This window comes from Callospermophilus lateralis, chromosome 10, assembly GCF_048772815.1.
Source record: "Callospermophilus lateralis isolate mCalLat2 chromosome 10, mCalLat2.hap1, whole genome shotgun sequence".
Lineage (NCBI taxonomy): Eukaryota > Metazoa > Chordata > Mammalia > Rodentia > Sciuridae > Callospermophilus > Callospermophilus lateralis.
This window is the reverse complement of record NC_135314.1, coordinates 93,572,491-93,597,379: the sequence shown is the minus strand read 5'-3', so window position 1 is coordinate 93,597,379 and position 24,889 is coordinate 93,572,491. Positions and strand designations below refer to the sequence as shown.

General features: G+C 41.6%; 1 protein-coding gene across 8 annotated transcripts in view; it reads right to left on the bottom strand.

The window, feature by feature from the left end:
- Positions 1 to 22,138, bottom strand: part of Tnik (TRAF2 and NCK interacting kinase) — a 374,517-nt gene extending 352,379 nt beyond the window's left edge. For all 8 annotated transcript variants that reach the window (XM_076867736.2, XM_076867738.2, XM_076867743.2 and 5 more), the window contains exon 1: positions 21,926 to 22,138. In XM_076867736.2, the coding sequence (XP_076723851.1) occupies positions 21,926 to 21,982 (57 nt within the window). In that variant the 5' untranslated portion in view covers positions 21,983 to 22,138. The remainder of the gene's footprint in view (positions 1 to 21,925) is intronic.
- Between the last annotated feature and the right edge of the window lie 2,751 nt (positions 22,139 to 24,889).

Below are 24,889 nucleotides of genomic sequence, written 5' to 3'. Positions count from 1 at the left end.
AGCTTAAGATCATCAATATTTAGAAGCTAAAAATCAAACAAAGAATGAAATGAGTGTCAGCACAGGTAGGCAGCACAGGTGCTCCCAAGACCAAATTCTAACTAACATTTGCAACTGTTACAGAGATTGTCAGTTGCTTGATGGACTCAAATATGACAGCGAAGAAATACAGTCTGGTCCTTCCCTTCCATCCCAACCCAGCCCAGCCCAGCCAGTGCAGGCCTCTATAGCACAATAGAGCCATCTTTGAACTTTACCTGATGCCCTGTATTAGTGGGAAAGGATGCTTCTCTTTCATATGTTTCTTAGAAGCAAACTTAGAAGGCACCAGATGACTTCTGTTATGGTTTGCACTGGATTGTCCCTCAAAGGTGGGTGTGTACCTGGCTTGGTGTCCAATGCAGTAGTATTCAGAGGTGGGGCTTTGGGAAGTGATTGGATCATAAGGGACCTGATCTCATCAGTGGATTAATCTACTCATAGCTGAATGGACTGCGGGGAAGTGGGGTGGTGACAGAGGCTATGGGAGTGAGACCTGGTTAAAGAGAGGGGGTCCTGCAGGATATGCCCCTGGAGACTGTATCTTGTCCCCAGCCCTTTTCTCTCTCACTCTCTGCCTCCTTACTGCCATGAGGTGAACAGCTCTCCTCTGCCACACCCTTCCACCTCTACAACAAAGCCAGCTGACCATGAACTGAAACCATACACCTTTTCTCCTTTAAGTTGTCTATTTCAGGTATGCTGGTCCCAATGACAAAAAGCAGACTAACATGACCTCATTCAACAGAGCTCCAAGTGCCTACCATGTGCCACTGATGACAGATGCTGAGGAAATTAGAGTGGCCAGCTAATCAGCTAGCTACTGTCCACACCACGAAGCTTCACAGTGTCCTTTCCCCTGCTTTCCTGCTGGCCCTGGGGAAGCTGCCCACAAGCAGTGCCTTTGAGAGTCCAATGAACAGAAGTGGGAACACAAAGACCGTCCCTCACCACCCACTTGTCACCAGTAAAAATTCACCCACATCTCATCTACTGAGCCTGCACTTATTAAGAGGTGTATAGTCAGCTGTGCTAATGAACCACCTTAGGGCTGGGGTTGTGGCTCAGTGGTAGAGCGCTTGCCTCACACACGTATGGTACTGGGTTCATCCTCAGCACCACATAAAAATAAATAAATAAAGGTATTGTGTTCATCTAAAAAATATTTGGAAAAAAAAATGAACCACTTTAAAGTGTGAAGTGGAGATAGAGAATCAACAGTAAGGGTCGTTATACCACTCGGGGGCCCCTATCTGTTTCTTCCCATTGACCTTGGGAAACACAGGAGGTTTCTGACAATGCCAACATTAAACCCAACACCTGGGACACAGGTCTTTCCATTTCTCAGGAGTTCCTCCACTTTCTAAAGGTTTGTTTTTCCAATATCACAATCTCTCCTCTCAAAGGTCAAAAACATACTAAGTTTATAGCCAGGCCCCTCTTCACTCAGTATCTAGTGGAAATGCAGGATCCAGACAGGATGGTTCTGAAAAGGCACCTCAGGCTGAGTTATGTATCAGACACACTATGGGGCATAAATGCAAACCAGAGGCTACTCCTGCCCTAATGCCATTTATAGTTTAAAGCCACCAATGGCTACATGAGACAAATGGTTTTAAAATAAAACAGAAACCCAGGTTATAGAGAATGTGAACAAAGCAAGACTCAAAAACAAAGTAGATCCAGCCGATGAACAACTCTGGATGACATGTTTTCCTTAAGAAGGTGTCTTAGTAACAGGGACATTTGTGAATTGATTAGGGTCCAAAATGGGTGACTGTGGGTTTATCCAGATCAACCATTGCTCCCATGGTGGATTGGTCTTCTGACCTCAAGTTCCAGGCTCAATGCCAGCCTCATTCTAGCCCCAATAAGCACATCTCCCATAAAAATTTCATAGTCCCAGATCCTTTTAAAATCAAGAATACACTTCCCTGGAGAGTAGACAATAGCTTTACTACTAGAAAGGTGTTTTCTCTATATTAGAAAATGGGAAGAAACAATAGCACAGTGCTTACATTTAATGGGTCTAATTTAAATTAGACCAACCCAGGTTCAAAAAACAGGCTCTTTGGGCTGGGGTTGTAGCTCACTGGCAGCTCTTGCCTAGCTCATCTGAGGCACTGGGTTCGATCCTCAACACACCACATAAAATAAAGGAATCTGTCCATCAACAACAAACAACAACAACAACAAAAAAAAAACCAGGCTCTTTAACCTAGGCCTCACGTTCCACATCTGCAAAATTAGAAGAACAGTACATATTTCAAAATTAGGTGGCATTGATAAGACTAGAGTTTTTATTGTTTATTAACCTACTGCTTGACCTATGGCAAGTAACTGCAAAAATACCCAATATTTTCATAATGTTATTTTAAATATTTTAGTATAAATTATGCATAATACTTGTAGGTATTACTATCATTATTATAATTATTATATAAATTATGCTGCAGATCAGTTCCAAGTACATCTGTGTGTTGATATGACCTGAGATTTGCTGGATACATCACAGTGCAGTTCTAGGAACCACAAAGTTGAGGACCAAATCCCTGAACTACAAAATCCTCCAGGAAAGCCCTGCCTTGGCAGAGTGAGCCACCAGCCTGATTCACCTGCTCCCAGCCCCTCAACCAGCACCTGGCACAGGCAGTCCCCAAAAGCTAAGCATGTGCTCAGTCTCCACAGGTTTCATGAACCTTCTATCAAGTGTCCCAACTGCTCTGAGGGAAAGGGCACACTCTCTCTGCCTCCCCAGACTCGCCCTGGCCCATGGTAGAAGCCTATAGGCTGTTCTCTCTGGTTTTATGATCTCCAAGGCCAGGCCAGCCTGGAGGAATGACCACAGTGATTACTGATGTGAAGGACCCTCCAGTTCCACTGTCTGCTCTCAACCCTCCCAGGCCTTCTCCTCTCCCCACATTTCCTAGAGGGAGCTCTGAGCCCCAGTGGCTACTGAAGTTTCCAGTAACTCGTTCCTCTTTGAATACCACCTCTTCCTGTCATCCACTACTACCTGTAGGACTCAGCTCTTCTGCTCCCACAATGTTGAAAAATGCCTTCACTCAAGTAAACAGAGCTCCTTTAAGTATCTTGCCCTCCTGGAATCGCTATAGATTTCAAACGTCATTGAACTTTGTGAAAAGTAGGGAAGATGTGTCTAATTCTTCTGTGTTAAAAAGTAAGATGAATAGCTGCTCAGGACCAAAGATGGGGAGAGAAAGGTTCCCAGCAGAAGGACCAATGGTTCCCACCATTGGTCCACACAGCTATTATATCTCATGGGTTCATAGCTGCTTTCAGGATCCTATGAGCCCAGCTTTTAGTAGGTGCCTAATAAGTGAGGGAGAGGCCTACGGCAGTTATGCAGATGTCAGGAATTGCAGTTTATCATAGTTCTTTAACACATGTGGAACCTACAGGGGTGCGGATGTGTGAACATCAGGGCTTGATTTACTGAATTAGAATTTGTACATTAAAATCCCTCCAGTTGAGTCTCAGGCAGTCTATAGCCTGAGCTAGAAAAAAAATGAACTTCAAACTTTCAGTCCTTATACTCTGCAAGAAGTACACTCCTAGCAGGGCACAGTGGTGCATGCCTGTAATCCCAGTGGCTTGGGAGACTGAGGCAGGAGAATCATGAGTTCAAAGCCAGTCTGAGAAACTTAGCAAGGCCCTAAGCAACTCAACGAGACTCTGTCTCTAAACAAAATACAAAAAAAAGGGCTATAGATGTGTCTCAGTGGATGAGTGTCCCTGAGTTCAATCCCCAGTACCAAAAAAAAAAAAAAAAAAATACACTCCACACTATGACCCAATACACACACATACACAATATGTGTAGAATGATATTTTTCTTCCATATTCTACCTAATTTTTCCCCAAAGCTGATTTATTACAACACATTGAACTCACTCCACAACTCAAAACAATTTTAAAAACTCTGAGTTAGTGTACAAAGGGAGAGTAGGGGAGTGGTTGCTATAAAGAAGTGAGGAATGGTTGATCATAGAAGGCCTTGCTGACTCCAGGAGGTAAGCCTGGTGCTGTGGGTCAGAAGTCATCCATTTCATAAATAAATGGATATGGAGGTTCGAGGACTATAGGTCTTGCCTTTGTGGTGCTTCCAGTCTCCTCTGGGATGGGGGCAGAGGTGAAGACAGAGACAAACAAATAAAGGATATGTTCACAAATGGCATCATGACGGGTCTGGAGAAGAGTTTCAGACAGGAGAATAATGCACAGACCGGTGAGAGAAAACACATTGAGAAAGCAGAAAGCGCTCTCAAGGAATAGTTTCAGGCAGGAACGGCTATGCTATCCCTGGCTCCAAAATCCTGCTTTTTGCGAGAGAGGCTTCATTATCTAGGACATCTTATCTCAATGGAAGGTATCATGATTGTGTCTGTAAAATATGACAAGCCTTCCAGAACAAAGGATAGAAGGAAGAAAAGTAGAAAACATAAGATACTGTCAGAACCTACATTCCTCCAGGCTCTGAAGATACAGGCTTTCTAGAAGGACCACTCTGTGGCCTGACGGGGGAGTTTGCCCCTTCGGTGTATGGAGCTGGCCCAACTATGATGCGGTATTTCAGGCCTATTATATTTTAAGACCTTGACTGAGGTATAATTTATATTCCCTAAAATTCTTTCATGTTACCGCCATCCAATTTTAGAACATTTCTATCACCTCAAAAGATCTCTCATGCCCGTCTGTAGTCATACCTTCTTCATCTCCTGCCTCGGCCAACCATTAATCTACTTTTTGTTTTTATTAGATTTGCCTTTTCCGGAAATTTCATACAAATTGAATCATTTTTTTAGGTTTATCCATGTTGTGGCATGTATCAATACTTCATTCCTTTTTATTGCTGAACGGTATTCCATGGTAGGGAAGCACACCTTGTTTACCTATTCATCAGTTGACAGACACTTGAATTATTTCCACTTTGGGGTCGTTGTGGATCATATTGCTATGAACGTTCACATACAGGGTTTTGTAGTATGTTTTCATTTCTCTTATCAGAGTGGAATTGTTAGCTCCTATTGTAAATTCCTTTGTAACATTTTCAGAAACAGCCAAATTGTTTTACAAAGTGGCTGATCCAGATTCCACTCCCACCAGCAATATGTGAGAGTGCCAGTTTATCTATATTGTCAGGGTATAATTTAGTGTTAAATTCCTATTGACATTTACTATGTTCGAAGCATAAACCAGATAAAATTTCGATGAGCAAGCCTGTGAAAAGTGGAGTTCACGTGGCCTCATATTTGATTTGCATTCCAAATTTCCCTTAAATTTTACTTTAAAAAATTGCCGGAGATGTCCATTTCAAAACATGGACATCATTAAAGTCATTTGGTATCAAAATGCAATACCCAACAACTAAGTAAACCTAATGGTCATAGGAAATTTGACCAAAATGTCAAAAGCAACTTATCAAGGAGCTAATAAGCACAACAAATGGGAATGGGCACTGCATATGAAAATGAGTCTTACAAGGGACATAAATGTAACTGTGAATCCCACAAACCAGAAGCAACTTACAGAAGGTCACAGAACTATTTCTTTAATTCTGATGCAACTTGCATTGTATGAGGTCATGAAAAATAAAACAGAGACCCTGCTGCCAAAAAGAAAAGAAACAGACCTAACCTCCAGGGGACAGAGAGCCTAATAGTCACAAGAAAGCCCCTGTTGCTTTGAAAACCCAAGGCACCCCTGGCAAATATGCACACAAATTAAAAGAGGGCTTTGGAGAACTGGCAAGAGCTCTAGTTCAGAGATCCCAGAGGACACCAGGCTTTCAAACCCCTTCCCTTTCCAATCTGGAAAACAAACTCCCTACCTGGGATCTGGATCTCGGAATCTCTAAGATTGTCTTTCAAGCCTCATACCCATTTCACAGACTGTGGATAATTTCTTTCCTCTCTCTTCACAAAGGGCTTCTTCCTGGGGAAGGACATTTTTTATACCTAATGACGAGGACCTACAATCCACTAGCACTTTTTCTGGTGCAATCAGTCATAGGGACGCTTAGGTACCCAGCTGGGCAGGTTCCAGGAGATTTCCCCTGCTGATTTTCAGTCACTCAAGGAAAACAAAGGTGTAACTAAGATTAGGTTACCTTGATTTAAAGAAACACTATTCCTCTTCCTCTGGCCCCTCCTCCCAAATGTGTAGATGTGGATACTTCACACTTTTACATCTGTTCTCCTAAAGTAAGAGATGCTCATATTTAGGAAATAATGACTACAATACCAGCGCACGTCAATTATTTATTGTTCAGACCCAAGAGTGTCTGCAACGCTCCTGGCCTCCTAGCAGCATACAGGTATTAAGATCTGGAACATACCACAGTGCTTTGTTTATTCAATTGCCCAGAATGAAAACCAAGTTCTCTCTGGTGCTGAAGCTACTGGTTTAAAGGAAAGAGAAGAGGACAGCCAGTAGGAAGAGCGAGTGCTTTGGATTTGATCTTCCCAACCATTAAAGAGTAAGACACCAGCACCAAACCAATGAGCTCCGGGTCCCCAGAATCCCTGTGCTCTACAGGAGCTTCAGAGTTTAGCTGGAAAGCCCAGCACTCCCCAAGTCAAAGGCCTTTCAATCAAGTTAATGGCAGCACTATAATCCCCACTGGTGTGGCAGGAACTGGGTAGAGAGGCTGCAAAGTCATCTGAAAGTCAGTTTTCTTAGAAAAAGCCTATGACATCACCACCTAGACAGAAAACTATCCAAACCTTATAGGAGATGGAATACATAGCCCCTTCTAGAGAATAATTTAACACTCCTAAAATGCTCAAGTAACTCCCTGATGCTATAATGACATTAAAACCATTTCTGAGAAAGTTGGATCTGTCCTTCAAATAATCAAAATTGGGAAAAACCTAATGGTTTGCAACAAGATACCTTTCACTTCTAGCTTAATGATGATTATCAAACCATCTTTTCCATTTAAAATAGGTATTCGGGTCTGGGGCTGGGGCTCAGTGGTAGAGCACTCGCTGGCACACATGAGGCACTGGGTTTGATCCTCAGCACCATATAAAAATAAATAAAATAAAGTTTTTGTGTCCAACTACAACTTAAAAAACTACGTATTTATATATATATATATACATATAATAAAATAGGTATTCTGAGATATATATAATAAAATAGGTATTCTGAGATGGCATCTTCAAACTCACTTTTTCCAAAGCACCTTCCCCAAATTTTATTCATTAAATAAAATTAGGATATCTGCTCAAGTTGTATATACAGTTGCCTTGACAACCATAATTGCCATCAACCTTCCTCCAAATAAATACACACACAACGTAAGTAGTCTACTTTTCTAAGAAAGGTAGATTAAATAACAACATGGGACATTCTTTGTGGCTAAGAAAAGTTTATGAGTTGTTCCAAAGAAATTCTGTGGGATTTCTCAGTAAGGAAATCATTTACCTGGTATCAAGATTCCAGACACCCATTCCATTTCCCAGGATTCACAACATAACCCAAAGAACATATCCTTCAAATAAAAAGTCGGACTGAAAAAGTTTGTGGGTATGGTTTCTTTTTTTTCAGCTTCCAGGCAAAAATCAGCATCTCCTGGTCTTTAAATTAAAAATCCCTCTAGGCCTATAAGGAAAAATGGGAAATCAACATCAGAAAGATGTACTTTTTTTTTTCCAGTACTAGGGAAAGATACAACTTCTTGATCATGGGGGTGAAGCTTTTCTGCATCTTGAAAAAGCTCACTAAATTAAAAAATATTGGCGCTGGGTGCAATGGCACATGTCTGTAATCCCAGCAACTCGGGAAGCTGAGGCAGGAGGATCTCAAGTTCAAAGCCAGCCTCAGCAACTCAGCAAGGCACTGAGCAACTCAGCAAACCCTGACTCTAAATAAAATACCAAAACGGGATGGGGATGTGGCCAAGTGGTTAAGTGCCCCTGAGTTGAATCCCTGGTGCCAAAAAAAAAAAAAAAAAGGCAATTCAAAGACCAATTCAGGATTGATCACAGATTCTTTGATCCCCTTTTCCTTACAAACAATCCAAATGCACACATAATTAGTGTGGTTTTAAATTCCATATTCCTAAAAATGTGTACCTTCCACAATTTCTTTGAGGCCAAAACCCCTTATGGGAAGCTGCAGTTACCTTTTACAAATCACTAATTCTTACTCTCCAACATTTTCAGACACACTCAAAGTTCTGGAGATATATCCCATGTCTTTCTAAAAAATCTGTATTTAGTAAACCAGTTTTATGACCATTTCATTAACACAAGTTTCTTCCACTCATTAACATTATTTTATTACTATATCTCCAAAATCTAGCCCAGTGCTGGTCACACAGCAGTTGCTCAATAAATATCTGCTAAAAGAATAAGTAAACTGGCATGAAAGAAACAAGAGGAGAGAAAATTGTCTTTTAAACATTTATGATAATGGTCTGAGATTATAAAGTGCAACTGAAGGGTTGTGTGTGTGGTCCTGGGTTCAGTCCTTAGCACCAAAAACAAACAAGACCCCACAAGCTTCATAAAGTGCAACCGAATTAACAGGAAGACTTCTTAATGCACAGGTTGCTGTCCAGTTTCTGACTCAGGAGGTCAGAGAAGCAGACCTAAGAGCTGATTCAAAGTTGCTGATCTAAGGATGTCCCTTTGAAAACCACTGACTTGGAAGTAAAACTGTAAAGGTAAAGCTCCTACAAAAAGCTCAATGCATGGATGAATATTTACTGAGACTCTACAGGCTACAGAGCCCTCTACTCCCTACTGGGTAAGCAGCACAGGTCCTTGCTCCAAACACTATCTAAATTGGCAATGCATGGATATACCTGTAAAGGGACAATATATACACACATGTCCAAAACAGCAAGAAATAATTAGTACAGTCAAACTAAAGATGTTTCATTTCTCCAATGCACTTCTTGATAATGTATCCTACTGTGCAATTTAATCTACTATTCTCAGATAGACATTAGCAAACCACAATGCACAGATTTTCTTCCTTGTACTACCTCACTTCATTTCACTCACTAATGGGAGTTTCATCAGAGGCCAGACACAAAATGTAACGAGGGAGCCCCTTTTAAATCTTATTTATGTTGTTTGTATTTTCACATGTCTAAGCACCAAAGTCATGGTCAACATTCTGTCCTCAGTGATCAGAAATTAAGCTGAGGCATAGATAAAGTACAGCTATAATGTAATCCCGACATTGGGCTGAACCAAAATGCAAACACAATCCAACGGAACTTCTGACTATAACTTCCCATCACTACAGAGGTTTCTAAGCATTGCTAGCATTAACTTTCAAATGCATATTTTTCTCATGACCCTGCTCTGGATTTAAGTGCATTTATATCCAGATTGCAATCAGAGAAGGTATTTAATTGGATAATGTTTGCAAGTACTTTGAAGATATAAAGTGCCCTATAAATGCTAAATATTATTATTATTATTATTTAAATACAGTTTGCAATTACTGCTTACAACCTATCCCACCCACCACTCTGCTATAATTTGATTACAGGCAGTTAAAAAAATACCTAGAGGTAGAAATGATGAAACCATGTCCATGTGAAGTTCTGGATGTATACCCTAGGCATAAATAATTTATAGGCACTTGAAATGGAGGGTTTGGCCATAAAATCCAGTAAATCAAGGGAACTGGCCTCCAGAAAATGTACAGTCATAAAGTTGTGTCAGTTTTAATAGTTTCTTACTTATAAACTGCGTAGAAAGTAGACTGTACTCCAAAATACAAGAGTTCTTTATTCTTTTGGTTCCTGAATGTATCTTCTATTTTCTCCATTGTAATCTTAAAATATCTATACTCATATGAAAAACTTAAATTACAACTCAAGATTTTGATGTTAACAACTGTCTGGCAGATAAAGGGTTGAGTAAGGCCTCTGTAATCATCCTGTTATCTTCTGTGATGATCACAAATTCAGTGATCTCCAATGCTTAGAAAACAGAGACCTCTGAGCCTGATTCCATACCTTTTCCAAACACACTTGCTGGTTGTCTACCAAAAAGAATGACAGATTAACTGTAAACCTCTCTACATTTTGTCCAAGGATAAAAATGCTAATCATAAACTGGTTCATAAATTATGTTTCACACACTCCAAGCTGACTCTGGTTCCTTAAAACACAGTATCACAAGGAGGAAATGCTTTAGAATAACGCTTACATCACTACAAGGCTATCAAAGAGAACTGGTCCCCAACACCAAATGTGAAAGCCAGAGAGATGATGCCTTAGATAATTATGATGTTATGACAAGGTCTATAAGTCAAAACAGGGTCATGTAAGTCCCTGTGGGCCCTGGCTTTGGGGCCAGTCAGTCATAAGCTGGGCCATTCGGTAGCTCTATGACCTGCCTTTGCTAAATTAATTGATTTTTCTAAGCTTTGTGTGTTCATCTGTAAATGATACACATCAACCTCACAAGAAATCCGAGGGTGATTTGACAATGTCAAGAGCCTTCGAGATCAGACCTGCTGCTTCATTCTAAATTCCACATCTAAGAAATTATCCAAAGGAAAACTACACATACAAAGACTTATGTAAAGGATGTTTATTGAAACACTCTAAGAATTGAAAAGCTAGAAGTAACCTCAAGTCACCAATAGGGGTTGATGAAATATATTATGATACATCTCAGCAATAAAATGCTAAGCAGTATAAAAAAGCATATTAGAAATTTCAACATTGACGTGGACAGAGTTATAGCAGAAACAAGAGTGGTCATGAGGTCATCATTAAGAAGGGAGAATCATGATATTATTCTGTTTTTTTTCTTTTTTAGTTGTCAATGGACCTTTATTTTATTTATTTATACATGGTGCTGAGAATCAAACCCAGTGCCTCACACATGCTAAGCAAGAGCTCTACCATTGAGCTACAACCTCAAACCCCTATTCTATTTTTTATAATAGTTTCACTGAAATTTCATTCACATTTTGTAAAATTCACTCTTTGAAGCGTTCAGGTGACTTCCGGTATACTTACAGAGTTGTACGACAATCCAAACTACCTGATTTAGGGCACAGCAGTCACTCCCACTCTTTCTTTCCATCAGCCCCAGTAACCACTATCACTTTAAGTCTCTATAGATGTGCCATTTCTTATAAATGGGATCATGCAACATGGTATGGTTTGTTTATGGCTTCTTTCACTAGTATATTATTCACTCAGGTTGTAGACTGTGTCAGCACTACCTTTTATTGACGAATAATATTCTACTGTATGGATAAACTACATTTTGTTTTTTTATTAATTAGTTGATGAAACGTTTGGGAGGTTTCTTTTTTGGGACTACAGTAAACATTCTTGTACAAGTTTTTGCTTTTGCTTTTCTTGGATATATACCTAGAAGGAGATTTGCTAGGTCACATCACAACTCTATCTGTATTTAACATTTTGAGAAAGTGACAAACCATTTTCCAAAATTGCTGTACATTTTACACATTCCCACCTGTAATGTATATAAACTCCAATATTCTGTATACTTTCACATATATTCAAAATTCTCTAGGATAAAAAGTTTGGGGGTTTTCTTGTTTGTTCATTTTTTTAGCACCCTGGATTGAACTCAGGGGCACTCGGACCACTGAGCCACATCCTCAGCCCTATTTTGTATTTTATTTAGAGACAGAGTTTCACTGGGTTGCTTAGTGCCTCACCCTTGCTGAGGCTGGGTTTAAACTTGTGATCTTCCTGACTCAGCCTCCAGAGCCATATAGATAAAGAGTTTTATAAATTATCCCAGAAAAAAAAAAAACATTAATAGCATGAGAAATGACTGTTCAGTTGTAAAAACACATTGCAGAAAATACAATCAAAAAAACAAAAACAAAAACAAAATAAAAAAAAGAAAATACAATCAATATGATCTTAATTTTTAAAGCTACCTATTTACTTTTGCATAGAACAAACTACTAATCCATATACCAAAAGTACATGGATTATGATATCATGGTTATCCTAAGAATTACAAATTTGGATGATATGGGAACTTTTTGCCTTTTCTTCATTTTCCAAATTTTCTTCAATGATTATGCATTGCTTTTATTATGAGAAAAAAAATATTTTTATTTTTTAAAAATATTTATTTTTCTTTAGTTGTAGATGGACACAATACCTTTATTTTATTTATTTATTCATTTTTATGTGGTGCTGAGGATCAAACCCAGGGCCTCACGTGTGCCAAGCAAGTACTCTATCGCTGAGCCACAACCCTAGTCCCTTGTTTCTTAATTAAACAAATTTTTAACAATTCAGTAGTCTTAGCTCTCATTTACTTTGGTTTCCCAGGCCCCCCTGCAACCCCAGAGGTCATTCTGGTCACTCACTCGGGTTAGGATCCCATATATATTTCAAGCTCCTACAGTTGGGTTCTCAGCACACAGAATCTTAACTTTTTAATTGTACATCAAAGACTTTGCCATTTACCTATCCTGACTGCGTTGTGCTCTCCTTTACCACCTACTGACTACCAGATTGTCTTAAGAGTGTTTTATACGTTCAAGCAACTTGACCATCTTTGTAGTCATTGTTTTTCAGGCTTATTTTTGTATGGTGAGAATAACTGCTTCACTCAAATGGCTAGGATGTTCACAGCCCCACTGAGTGGTATGTCACAACAGGACCTAGCTCGGTCTTCAACAAGACAAGGAACTTCTCTTACCCCCAACTTCTACCTACAAAAGGAATAAGTTAGATCATTAAATCCTAGAAGATAGACAAATAGATAAGATATAAAGAGCAAGATACACAAATGCAGTCACTTTTTTTTATACCTTTATTTTATTTATTTATTTTTATGTGGTACTGAGGATCAAACCCAGTGCCTCACACACTCCAGGCAAGTGCTCTACCACTGAACCACAGCCCCAACCCCACAATCCCCTGCTGATTTTCATTTTATTCCTCCTTAGCTCAATGATCTAATGATTTAATCCTATTTACAGCTTTTATCAGAAGCTGCTAAAACCAATTTTCTGCAGGTATGAGGTATAATAAATAAATAACATCCCTTTTAAATTAATTAATTGCATTCATTCAATTGATATTTACTTAATCAATATTTATCACAAGCCATGCACAGTTCTAAACACCAGAAACTATGCAGGCACACAAGCAAGATCCAGTGGAGGAAGACAAAATTTTATCTTAAATTTCAGATAGTCATAACTGCTTTAAAGACAATAAAACACTGGAATAGGATGGCTACAGGGTAGGAGGGAATGTTAATTTAGTGATATGTATCAAAGAAAGCCTCTCCCTGTGATAGAAAGCTTCCACAAGGGACTTCAATGACACCCACCTCCTGGTATTAGTGTTCCCACACAGTCACAGAATAAAGCTGACCTGGATTACCCACAAAATCGGGTGGAAATCATGGTATATGATTTCCAATGCTAGGTCATAAAGACTGTGTTGCCTCTGCTTTGCTTTCTTGGAATGCTCTGTCCAGGGAGAGGCAGCACCATACCATAAAGATGTTCAAGCAGCCCATGGAAGGGCCTCCTGCCAACAGTCAGTATCACAAGCGTGAACCATCTTAGAAAGAGGTTCTCTAGCCCGAGCTGAGTCCTCAGAACCCTTGAGCCAAAACCACCAGGTAAGCCACTTCTGAATTCCTGACACACTGAAATGGTGAAATAACAAATGGTTATAGTTGCTTTAAACCACTAAGTCTGGGGGGTCGTTTGTTAATGCAGCAATAGATAAGTAATAATACAGGCAGCATCTGATCTGAAACCCAAATAACAAGATGAAGCCCCCCATGTGAAAATGTGATGAGAATATTTCTTGGCATGGAGAACTACAGTCCAGCCACTAGTGGTCCCTGATGATCATGTGCTGAGTGACTGTACACCTGAAGAAATCAATGAATGAATGCTGGACACCTACCATATGCATACTTATCCTTCAGTTAATCATATTTCACAGAATCATAGAATAGGGGACTGCTTCCAAATTTACACTGCATCCAGACTTATTACTTCTAATACATTAATCAAACACTAGTATCATATATATATATAAAATGTATTGTTAAAAGTCTACAAATTTTCAGTTTGATGCACACTGCCAATGTTTTGATTTCACTGATCAGAGAGAGTACTTAATATCTTATCTTTACTTCATTCAGAGTCTAAATAAAAGTCATCATCAGTTCTTGTCCTATTACTCCATTTTCAAAGACCAGAATGACATTTTTTTTCATTTTTTAAAATCTTTTTTTATTTGTTCTAATTAGCTATACCTGACAGTAGTCTTTATTATATTTATTATTTTTATGTGGTGCTGAGGATCGAACTCAGTGCCTCACACATCCTAGGCAAGCACTCTACCACTGAGCTACAACAGAATGACATTTTAAATAATAAATCAGAATCTATACTGGAAAAAATAACTCACCTAAAAATGAGAACAAGATATTACTTTTCAATGGTAATTCCTGGTTTTCTGTGGTGCTTAGCTTGCAGTATCTAGGAGTCTCCTGGAATAAGAATCCTCAGTTCTGTCTCTGGCTTCTTTACATATCCCAGATTTTATCACAGAAGAATAACAACTTTAGAAGTCACCGCCAGTATTTTCTGGTCCAAACCATTCCTCTTGCATGTGAATATACTAAGGTTCTGAGGGTGAGGGGTCAGAGCCAGCACTCCGGGTAACTCCCAGATGGTATCTCTCCTATTTTATTGTATAAAATTTTTCCAACCAACTCTATCAAGATAAAAACTCAAGGTCATCCTCCAGTGGGGAAATATACAGGTATAGTCCTTCCCACCCCCTAATATTATTTAATAAAAGTAGTAGTCACAAACATTAAGAGAACAGTAAAAAGACTGAAATACCACCCACCCACCCACACACACACACACACACACACATACATGCACACCCCACTGGCTTTGAGAGTCTAACCCAGAGCACTAAGTCTCCCAAAACTCAAAATATGGGGGCTGGGGTTGTGGCTCAATGGTAGAGTGCTCGTCTCAAATGGGTGAGGTTTGATCCTCAGCACCACACAAAAATAAATAAAATAAAGGTATTGTGTCCATCTACAACTAAAAATATATATATATTTTTTTAAATTCAAAATATGGACACAATGGAAGCAATTTTCCATAGTAAGAAAATTTTACAAATAGGGATTCTTACCAGGACTCGACAGTACATTCCTCATAATTGGTGCCCCTGGGATTGTACTCTATGTAATTGGCATCCAGTGGAGTTGTACCCTACATAAAATGTGTCCCCTGGAGTTGTGCAAGTAGGATATAATGGGATTCGTGTTCCCTGAAATTGTGCTATGGTCAGCATTGGCCCCACCTTTCTGGAGTTTCAATTCCTGCTCCAGGCAGCACCACCTCCAGCCTTTCTAAAAGGGCTGCACATTATATATTTTGCTTGTTCGATATTTATTTATTGAGCACCTGCTGTGGAAAACTCACTGGTAGGGATCCCTAAGAAAATCAAATATGCACATTGCCTTCATGAAGCTTATTGTGTATTAGTGAATAGAATCCAAGATAGAAAGTTTTGAGTTTTAGGAAAGAGGTGTGAGGTCAGTTCTGACAGAGTCTGTAAGTGGGAGGAAGAACATCTCTCTGAGAGAAACCAGGGAAAACTGTATGGAAAAGGTGGCCTATGAGTGTTTACTTTACAGTAGCAGGTGCAGAAAAGGAAAATAAGGTAGGGCGCCCCCTAAAGAGCATCCATGGGAAGAAGGAGGTTGCCCCCTGGGGTAGTGAAGGAGTGGTCATTATTACAACAGCAGAGCTTGGTGGGAGATTCAGCTGACTTACAGCTGGTCCTGATACCAAGCTCTAGTCTTTGGACTGTAGACTGGAGAGTCAGGGAAGACCTTGAAAAAAGAAATAGCCAGACTGAAACCCTACTCTGGCTTCAGTGTACAAGAGACACTAGTGAGTAGAAGGCTAGGAGTAGAGACATAGGAGATAGGTCTTATCACAAATGCTCCCAGGGGAAGAGTAACAACAGCAGATGAAACAAAGAAAAAGACAAAGAGACCCATGAAAAAGATACTAAGAAAGGACTTTAAAGGTTGGGAGGAAATAAAATACATTTTCAGAATTTAGGGGTACCTTCTTGAGAACAGCCATCATCCTGGGCATGTTTTATAAAATAAATAAGGTGGATGGAATCATCTGTCTCTAGAGGGAAATAAACTTCCAAACAGAATGGAAGAATTTTCAAGCAGAATTCATCCAACATTATCTACTTAAGTCCTCCCTCTCTCTCCACTAGGAACTTTATTTTTATATGCACAGAATAACATTTCATTCAAAAAAAAATATCATAGAGATTCTCTTGAATTCTCAGCACACTACTAACAAACTAGTTTAGGTCCTATTCTCAGAGAACTACTTCCCCCTCAGGATGGAAGAACCAATTTGACATTAAAGCATCTTTCAGACTCAAGTTATCTCAAATTCTATCAGAAACAGAATCAGTATGATTGTGCTCAGCTGGGCATGGCGACCATGATTCAATCACAGCAGCCCTGGCTGGGTGGACATTAGAACCACCATGACTGGAAGAAGGAATCGTGCTGAAACCAGAAGGCACAAAAGATGCATTCTAGAGGTAAAAGAAGGCCTCGCTAGCAAGACTCAAAATTACAAGATTTCAAAGAGTCTTAGAAATAAGGGGGCAAAATGAGATATGCCCAAGAAGGAAAAATAATGGATATTTTTCCAGAAAATATTCCATGACCTCCTAAGTAGATAACTATTCAGACAACAAACCATGACTTAAATCAGCTTTTGTACTAAATATTACTGCAATTAGTAATGAATACTGAAAATGCTTATGCATATTTCTCTGATGTTCTGATAACTACTGATACACCCTATTTTATTTCAAGGCAGTTTCATTGCAAAGAAAACACCTGTTTAATACCTCTGAAAAACAACAAATACATTTAAGAAAAACTGCCATGCTGTTGTTGTCTGAAGATACCGTTATCTCATCAATTTGTATAACTTTACTGAAATCTCATTTTAGACCAAATTTAATTAAGTGCTCTGGGGTAATGAATAATGTTTTCTTTAAGATTTCTTTAAGACCCAGGAGACCTCTGACCAGGCTTTAAGTACTGGGCTATTAGTGTTATCATTTTAGGTGTCCACCTCACCCTCCTAAAAAAAGAAAAGAAACACTTGTAAAAGGCCCAGGCATTTAATAAAATTGCTTGTATTTGAATAACAGATCACCAACAAAGAGAAAACACTTAAAAAGAAAGACAGAAGAAGGTTTAAATGAATAATGCCTGATAGTTGATACTAGCTCAGAAATATGGTAATCTCCAAAAAGCTTCTGAGCCAAGCTTACCTCACATGCAATGAATGCTGATACCCAAGGCTAAGCTCAACTGAGGACATCAGAGAAACATACAAGGTCAGATTGGCACATAAAAGGGAACAGGCAATGAAGGTCTACTGAGGTGCTACTGAAAAGAGGCCCCTTCTGATACCTTTTTCCCAGGATCATTTTCTATTAGGTGCAATCACCAGGATCAAATGTTGGTGGAATCAAGTTCCCCCAAAAAGTTCTACCTAACATGGAATAGCACATTTGTATGGTGTGCTGGGCTTTTGAAAGCATTGCCATGAATATTTGATGTTTTGAAATCAGTGCACAAGGAAGGTAAGCAGTTGTGATCATTCCCATTTTTAGGTTGACTAAGAAGATGTGGACACAGAACCCAAAGCTAGTGCTCATTCTACTCCATTCGCTTAAACATTCATTCCCACATTCATTCATTTATCTAACTAACGGGGACTTGGGACTCAAAGATGACCCTGTGGGCTGTAAGCAAGCCCACGGTCTGGTGAGGAATCAGAAAGAAAACCTCACACCATTGATAACACAAGCATAAAAAGTGTAGTTAAGAATATGTGCAAGATTCCAGATATGGTCAATGCTTAAATCTGGGTTTTGATGGAGAAAGGAACAGTTCGGCCCAAAAAGGAGTGAGGGGTTCAGGGAAAGACAAGTGTAGTCATCTAATTCCATTCAAATAGAAAAGTATGTGTGAGCCCTGGCAGAAGCCAAGAGTATGAGATCAGCAGTGGCCAAATCCTGGCCTTGAATGCCTTACCCCGTGGGCCAAGCTAAAGACAGCCAAGATGCTCAGGTTCAGAAATATTTTAATCTTCAAAAAGCTTTCTGGGCTAAGCTCACCTCATGTGCAATAAAGCATCTTGGTGGCAAGTTTCATCTTTTAATATCATGATGTCTTGAAGCAAGAATGACTCAAGGCCCAGGTTTGAATGAGTAAATTGTTTGCTGTAGCCTATGTATGTATACACACATTTCCATACACCCACATGGATAGAGTTTATATCCATAATACTATATATAATATCCGTATCCACATAGATTGTACAAAACATCCACAGACTCCATAAACCTCTCATGTAGACATCTGAATAATGTGTGTGTCTAGACTGACCCCTTGGGACATGTTCAGATGGAGATGGGTTACTAGGAGAGGCTACCGGAGCAGGACAGCCATTTGCCTTGTATCATTCAGTCATCTGCCTGCAAAGGAAGCACGGAGAGGAGGGGGACAAAATGAATTTCAGAGGTGCCTTAAAGCTCCATGGTTATCTATATTACCAATTTACTTGCATGAAGCAGTTTCCCTTCTGCATAAATAAAATTCCATCACCCCACTGAAATTATTCCTCTCTGCCATTTTTTGGTGCTCAGGCAGAAAATGTATTATTGATTTCTGATTCAGCCACAGACAACGTGACTTAGAGCAAAGAGCACTGAATAAAGAGTCAGAAAACCTAGAATCTCTCCTCAAACCATTCTTCTTACCTCCCCTAAGCCCCATCCCCCCAATCCCTGTGGCTGTGGAAATAGAGCAACAGACTTCACCTCTCTGGGTTTCTCCTTCCCATGTGTTAAATGAAAGGTGTGGCAGAGCAATCTACAATTTTCTTTCAGTTCTAAATCTGTGAAAATATCTCCACCCCCAAGATTCAGTTTCATGAGTTCTAAAAATCAAGACTAAAATTGAATTCTGATTATTTTCTAACCAAAAAAGACCCAGCTTCGTTTTACTTTTAAAAACCATCCAAATCTTGCATAATTTAAATGATCAGTACTGTCACGGGTTATTCTGGTTTGAATTATGCATTGTTCCTATTTGGGGAAAATTTAGACTGGGTCCAGTCTAGGATCACTGGCTGAGAACAATAAGCCCCCAAAGTGAGAAAGATAAGGCCTCTCCAGACAGGATCTCTTTTTTAATGCATTGAGCCCAGGGTTTACAAAAAGAGCATTGATTGTGTACATTAAAGAGCCACCGAAACAGCAAGGGACTGGTAAGGCCTCAGCAAATTCTCCTAGAAGCCACTGACCTTGGCTGCATTTCAGGGGTCAGGCACTCACTCCCCAGGAGGTACTCAGCAGGCAGGCCTTATGGAGGGCTAAGGGACAAATTGGACTTCTCATCTCCATGAGCCCACCTCTCCAAATTTGAGGAGGCAGAGATGATCACCCTCTGATTTGTGGAAATCACCTCTGGCCTTTGGAGACACACTGGCCTGCACATCTCACCCACACAAGGCTGGTGGAAGACCCCATCCCTGCAGGGAGCAAATGTCTGCACACCATCATTTAAGTCTTCCTGCCAGCAGTCACTGGGATAAACTGCCTTCCCTCTTAGTACATCTCCAGGCAGGCAGAGAACTAATCCAGCAGCTCAGGCCACAAAGAACAATTTCTGTGAATCATGCAAAGATATCTTTTCAAAATACAGACTACCAGGGTACAGGTTTTCCCAATGAGAAATGCCTTCAAGGTGGGCCCAGGAGTTTTCATGGTTACTCTTAAGCCTACAGGCAGGCACAGTGTCTGGTGTCTCAGAAAACCTCAGCCAACAGAAAGCCCACATGAGACAAGTCCCAGCTCAACTTAAAATCACATCAGAGAGCTTTCCATTTAGGAATAATGTCCAGATTGCAGCTCAGGGGAATCACTGCAAACCTTGCTCATTGTTCAGACCCCCTTCCCCTTTGCCACTCCCCTCCTCCCCAAGTCCCAGTCATCCATCCACCCGATTAACATTAACCCGCCAGCAGCAACTCCCATCCAGAAAGTAGGGCAAGTGAACACACACAGTCCCTAAAGCAGGAAGCCACAGACTGGTCCAAAGCACCCACCCTGTTACCAACCCCACCCCTAGCTGCCCAGAGGGCAAGGGGTTCTGGATGTGGTATTCCGGCACCCAGAAAACAGCAGGCTTACTGTAATAATGCATGAATGAGCTTTGGCCACACAACTATCAGAACAGCCCATGTCAAATGGCATCCTGTTTCTTCTCAACTCCAGCACTGCCTTGCTAAAACCTCAACTCCTGGACCAACCGATTAAGGGGAAGGGGAAAAGGACTAGAAAAAAGAGGTCGGGGAAGAGGTTTATGGAGACTAAAGAAAAAGTAACACTTTGATTAGAGAGGTAGCTCTTTCAAATATCCAGGGAGAGGCAATGTCAGAAGAAACATTAGACATTCAGGTAAATGGCCCCAAGATTCAGCATCAATCTAACAATGTATTCCTCCGGAGGGCAAGTGAACTTCCACCCCTACTGCCAGTCTCAGTGACCACAGAGCTATCATGGACAGGGTTTCACCCGCACTCCAGACATCAAGTACATGCACTTGCTATTTCCTTTTTAATTTTATTTTTTTGGTTCACGAGAGGAAGACACCGTCCCCAGATTGGTGTCCAATATTTCTCAGATTCCGGCTGCTCCCACCACCGCCACCCCTCACCCCCTTCCTAGCAGGCAACATCTAATTAAAATGGCAAGAAAGCTCAGCCCCCTTCCCCGAAGGAGTGTGTTGGGATCCGGGGTTGGGGGTGGGGAAACGTGGAGGCTGCACTGGGATTCCTGGTGTTCTAATCTCAAAACAACAGCAAAATGGATTCTGTATCAGTGATGTCTTAGTCAATACAATGAAAAGCGTCTGAGGTAATTCACGTGAAGGTAAACGCGAAGCAGCGGGGCAGGGGGAAGGGAGGTGCTCTACCAAAGAATGGCCACAGACACGGGGGAAAACACACACATACACACACTCACACACTCCAGGGAGTTCCGGTCTGATTGGGAGAGAACTGAAAACACATCCCTTTCACCTGCTTAAGTTCAGCCATAAAACTGAAATGTCACCACAGTCACAAAGTCGGAAAGCACAGGCAGGGCTGAGTTAAAACCATAAATAAAGGTGAGTGGCAGACTGGCATTTCAGCGAGCGCTGAGAGGGAGCCAGGGTGGGAGGCAGAAAAGGGGGAGGGGGACGCAGTTGCCATCTACAAGACCCGCATAGCAAAAACTGCCCCCTTGGAGCGGTGGGTTCGGCTTGGCGGGGACAGGAGGCTCACAATGTCATCTTGCAGGTAGCTGGAAAACGTGAGGGGCCAGTGGCTTTATTCACGCGGTTATTCTTTTTGCCGAAAGGGACAGTTGGGTCTCGCGCCTTGGCAAGAGACGGCTGCCCAGGGCGTGTATACACACACACACACACCACGAGCCTTTCATTTTAATGCTCTTACACCGGTCTAATTTGAAATTGGCATAAGCTTCCCGAGCTCCCGGGGAGCATCGACCACAGCCAGAGGAGAAAACGTACCGCTCAGCCCCTGCCGTAGGGGCTCAGCCAGGAGCACCTCAGCAACCCCCGAATCAAAATCCGAATGCAGGTTCCCTCGGGGTTGCATTCTTCCGCTGCTGCCCACCAGCCCCAGCCCCAGTCCACTCACCGAGCCCACTCTCCCTGCCCCAAACCACTGAAAAGAAATCAGAAAGCACGTTTCTGCTCACCCTCAGAGCCGAGAGATCGATTTCATCCAGGCTGCGAGCCGGGGAGTCGCTCGCCATGTCTACTTCTTCGCCGGAGAAATGGACCAAAACCACCCCGAAGCTTCTCCCTTGGAAATTCCACCTTGGTCTATTTCACGCGCGTCCTCATGCGGGTGTCGCGCCAGAGGCCCCGGGCCAAACCTCCCCCGCCCACCCCAGCCCCACAGAGCCTGAGCACGATCCTCCGCGCGTCTGTCCGCGGGTCCGGGAGCCCAACCTGCACGGATCTCCAAGCCCGGAGCCGCGGTGCGTGTGGGCTGCGCGCCCTGATCGGCTAAGGGCGCTGGGGCTGCGTGGGTGTATTTAAATGGGACATGCTTCTTTGCTTGTGCGTGGATGGCGGCTGCATTGGCTGTTATAATGAGACACATCAACTCCTCCACTCAGCTGGGGGTGGGGGTGGAGAACCACACAGAACTGTCTATCACCGCTTCCTGGGAGGAGTAAAAGCGGGGTGGGGGGGGGCGGAGGAGGCGTGGTCTCCGACTGGGGAGAGGCCACGCTTCCTGACCCTGTCCCTCTGCACTAGCGTGGATTGGGGGAGGGGCGCGCGCCCTTTCCGCCCAGGCTTTTGCGGGCTAATGGGGATGGATCGGAAGAGCTGTTCCTGAACCTAGGCGTGCTTATCGCAAGGACGCAAGCTCTATTTTTGTGTGTCCGATTTGTGCACTGCAGCAAAATGGCCCTTAAGCCGCATTTTGGGGGGTTCTCGGAGGGGTTCGAATGCTGTAGCGCTGAAAAAGAAGCCTAAGAAAAAAAAAAAAAAAAAGAACGACGCCCTCCCTCCCCATTAATTATTTGTGGGGCTGGAGTAAGGCGGGCTGGTGCAACCGGTGCATATAAGGACTTGTGTGCTGGGAAGGGGATCCGCCTCCAGACGCGGAACGAGTGGGGGAGAAGCGCACACGCAGGGCGCGCAGCCTGGCGCTTCAGCAGTGTGTAGCGGACGCGAGGTCGGGGCCACCGGTGGCCCCCAGGAAGCTGGATGACAGGCCCAGGACGCCGGTCACTCGCTGCTTCGGGGCTGGGAAGGTTTGCCAGTAGCGGGAAAGCTAGGGGATCTGAGCTCTCTCTTGACATCACCACACCCAAGACCTGCTCGTGCCGCAATTCCCCACGGAAATGACCGAATTGAAACGAGAAGCTTATTCTCTGGGTGCAGTAGCTAGAATGTTTCAGGTAACTCCAAGGCCGGCATTGGGTAAGCCACATTAGGACAGTATTTCTCCTTCAGGCGGCATTTCGAAGCTGACCTACCCACATTGATGGAGAAAGTTTGGCTGGTGGATAAGATGTAACATGGAAGACGTACGCGTGAGAGCTGTTTGACTTCGCCTGCTTTCTCATTTAAACGCTGGGTGTTTACAGTGGCAAACGTGACATTCTGTGATCAAGAAAGTGAAGTCACTTCCCGCAGCTTCCCCGCGCTCTCCGGGGCCTTAGCCAAGCGAAATATCTTGGAAGAAAACGCAAAATCTGAACTTTCCCCTACAAATATACCAGTAGCTCATAAAGTATTCTTTGAATCTGTGTTAAGACGGGGATCTACCTATGGCCAAATGCAGTGAAGGGTTTTAATTATGTAGCGTGAAGATGAGCTTCAGAATAAGATTTTTTTGAATGAATGAATGGAACCTAATGCAGCTAACATTAAAGGACTTTTAAACAGCATTCAGTGTTTGCTGTACTGTTTTTGTTAGTAATACTGTATTTATTTGTATGCACTGTTGGATCAGAGACCATGAAACTTGAAAATTGTTGCAACATCTCAACAGCTGTAACAGTTTGGGAGCTTTTGTCTTTAAATGTTATATGTCAAACGTGTTATATTAAAATTGCGCTCTTTGACTTCTCATTTTCTAATGAAACCATCCAAGTCGATGTAATAAGTACTATGCAGTAAACCACCATGTCAGAATGACATAAAAAACCATTATTTTCCATCATTATCATTTTCCCCTTCTGTGTCCTCTTTATTATTATTCATCTTTACCCTTTATCTGAACAATAGGTTAATGTATTGTCTCAGTGTGAAAGAAAATTTAAGATCAGGTATTGACACATAAACAGAACTATTTTTTAAAAGGTCAAACACGGAAATGTGAGATAAACTTTTTTCCCACTACAGAGAGCCTTCATTTTATACCCCAGTTTATCTGCCACATCCAAGCAGGTCAGTTCTTTTAACATTAGTAACCTATTCAGGCCATGAAGATATATACAGTGATACTGGCACTAAATTCAACTCTTAGGTTTAGGATGGGATTAGAGGATTATACATGCAGCACAGTGATAGGTACTAAATGGAGAGGACTTCCTTAGAGCTCCTACTCACTGTAGGTGAGAGCCAGGTGAAGGTAGGGGAGCTGGCTACAGGAAATACCATAAAAGGAATGATTAGCATAGCAAATGTACCTCCAACTAGTGCCACAGGTGAGGAGGCGGAAGCTCCAAGCAGTTTGTACAGCTGGAGGTGAAGTAATGATTGTGATTCTTGGAACTTGGGAAGAAAACAGAGGTCAGATCAGGTGGAGCTTTGCATGCCTCATTTAGGAACTTGAACTTTATCCTTTAGATCAAGTGTAGAACAACCTTCAGCTACATGAGTACAAACTTCCTGTTTTTTGTTTTTTGTTTTTTTGGCCTGGTCAGTATACTGCCTGTAACTATTACTACTTAACATTTTTCTTTAAATCAACACTTTTATTTTTCCCTACCTTCAATTTAAAAGAAAACATATAAGTCACTACTATAAATGGAAAGCTAGCAATACTCGCTTTAAGGAAGGAAACCTTTAAAATAAATATAGTAGAAAATAAAGCAGTATTATTAAATTCTAGCTAGCTATCATTGCCTTCTCCCCCCCTCCCCTCCCCGCTTCTAGCCTAAGACCTGCTCTTAGTTTGTTAGGAGAGAGAATAGCAA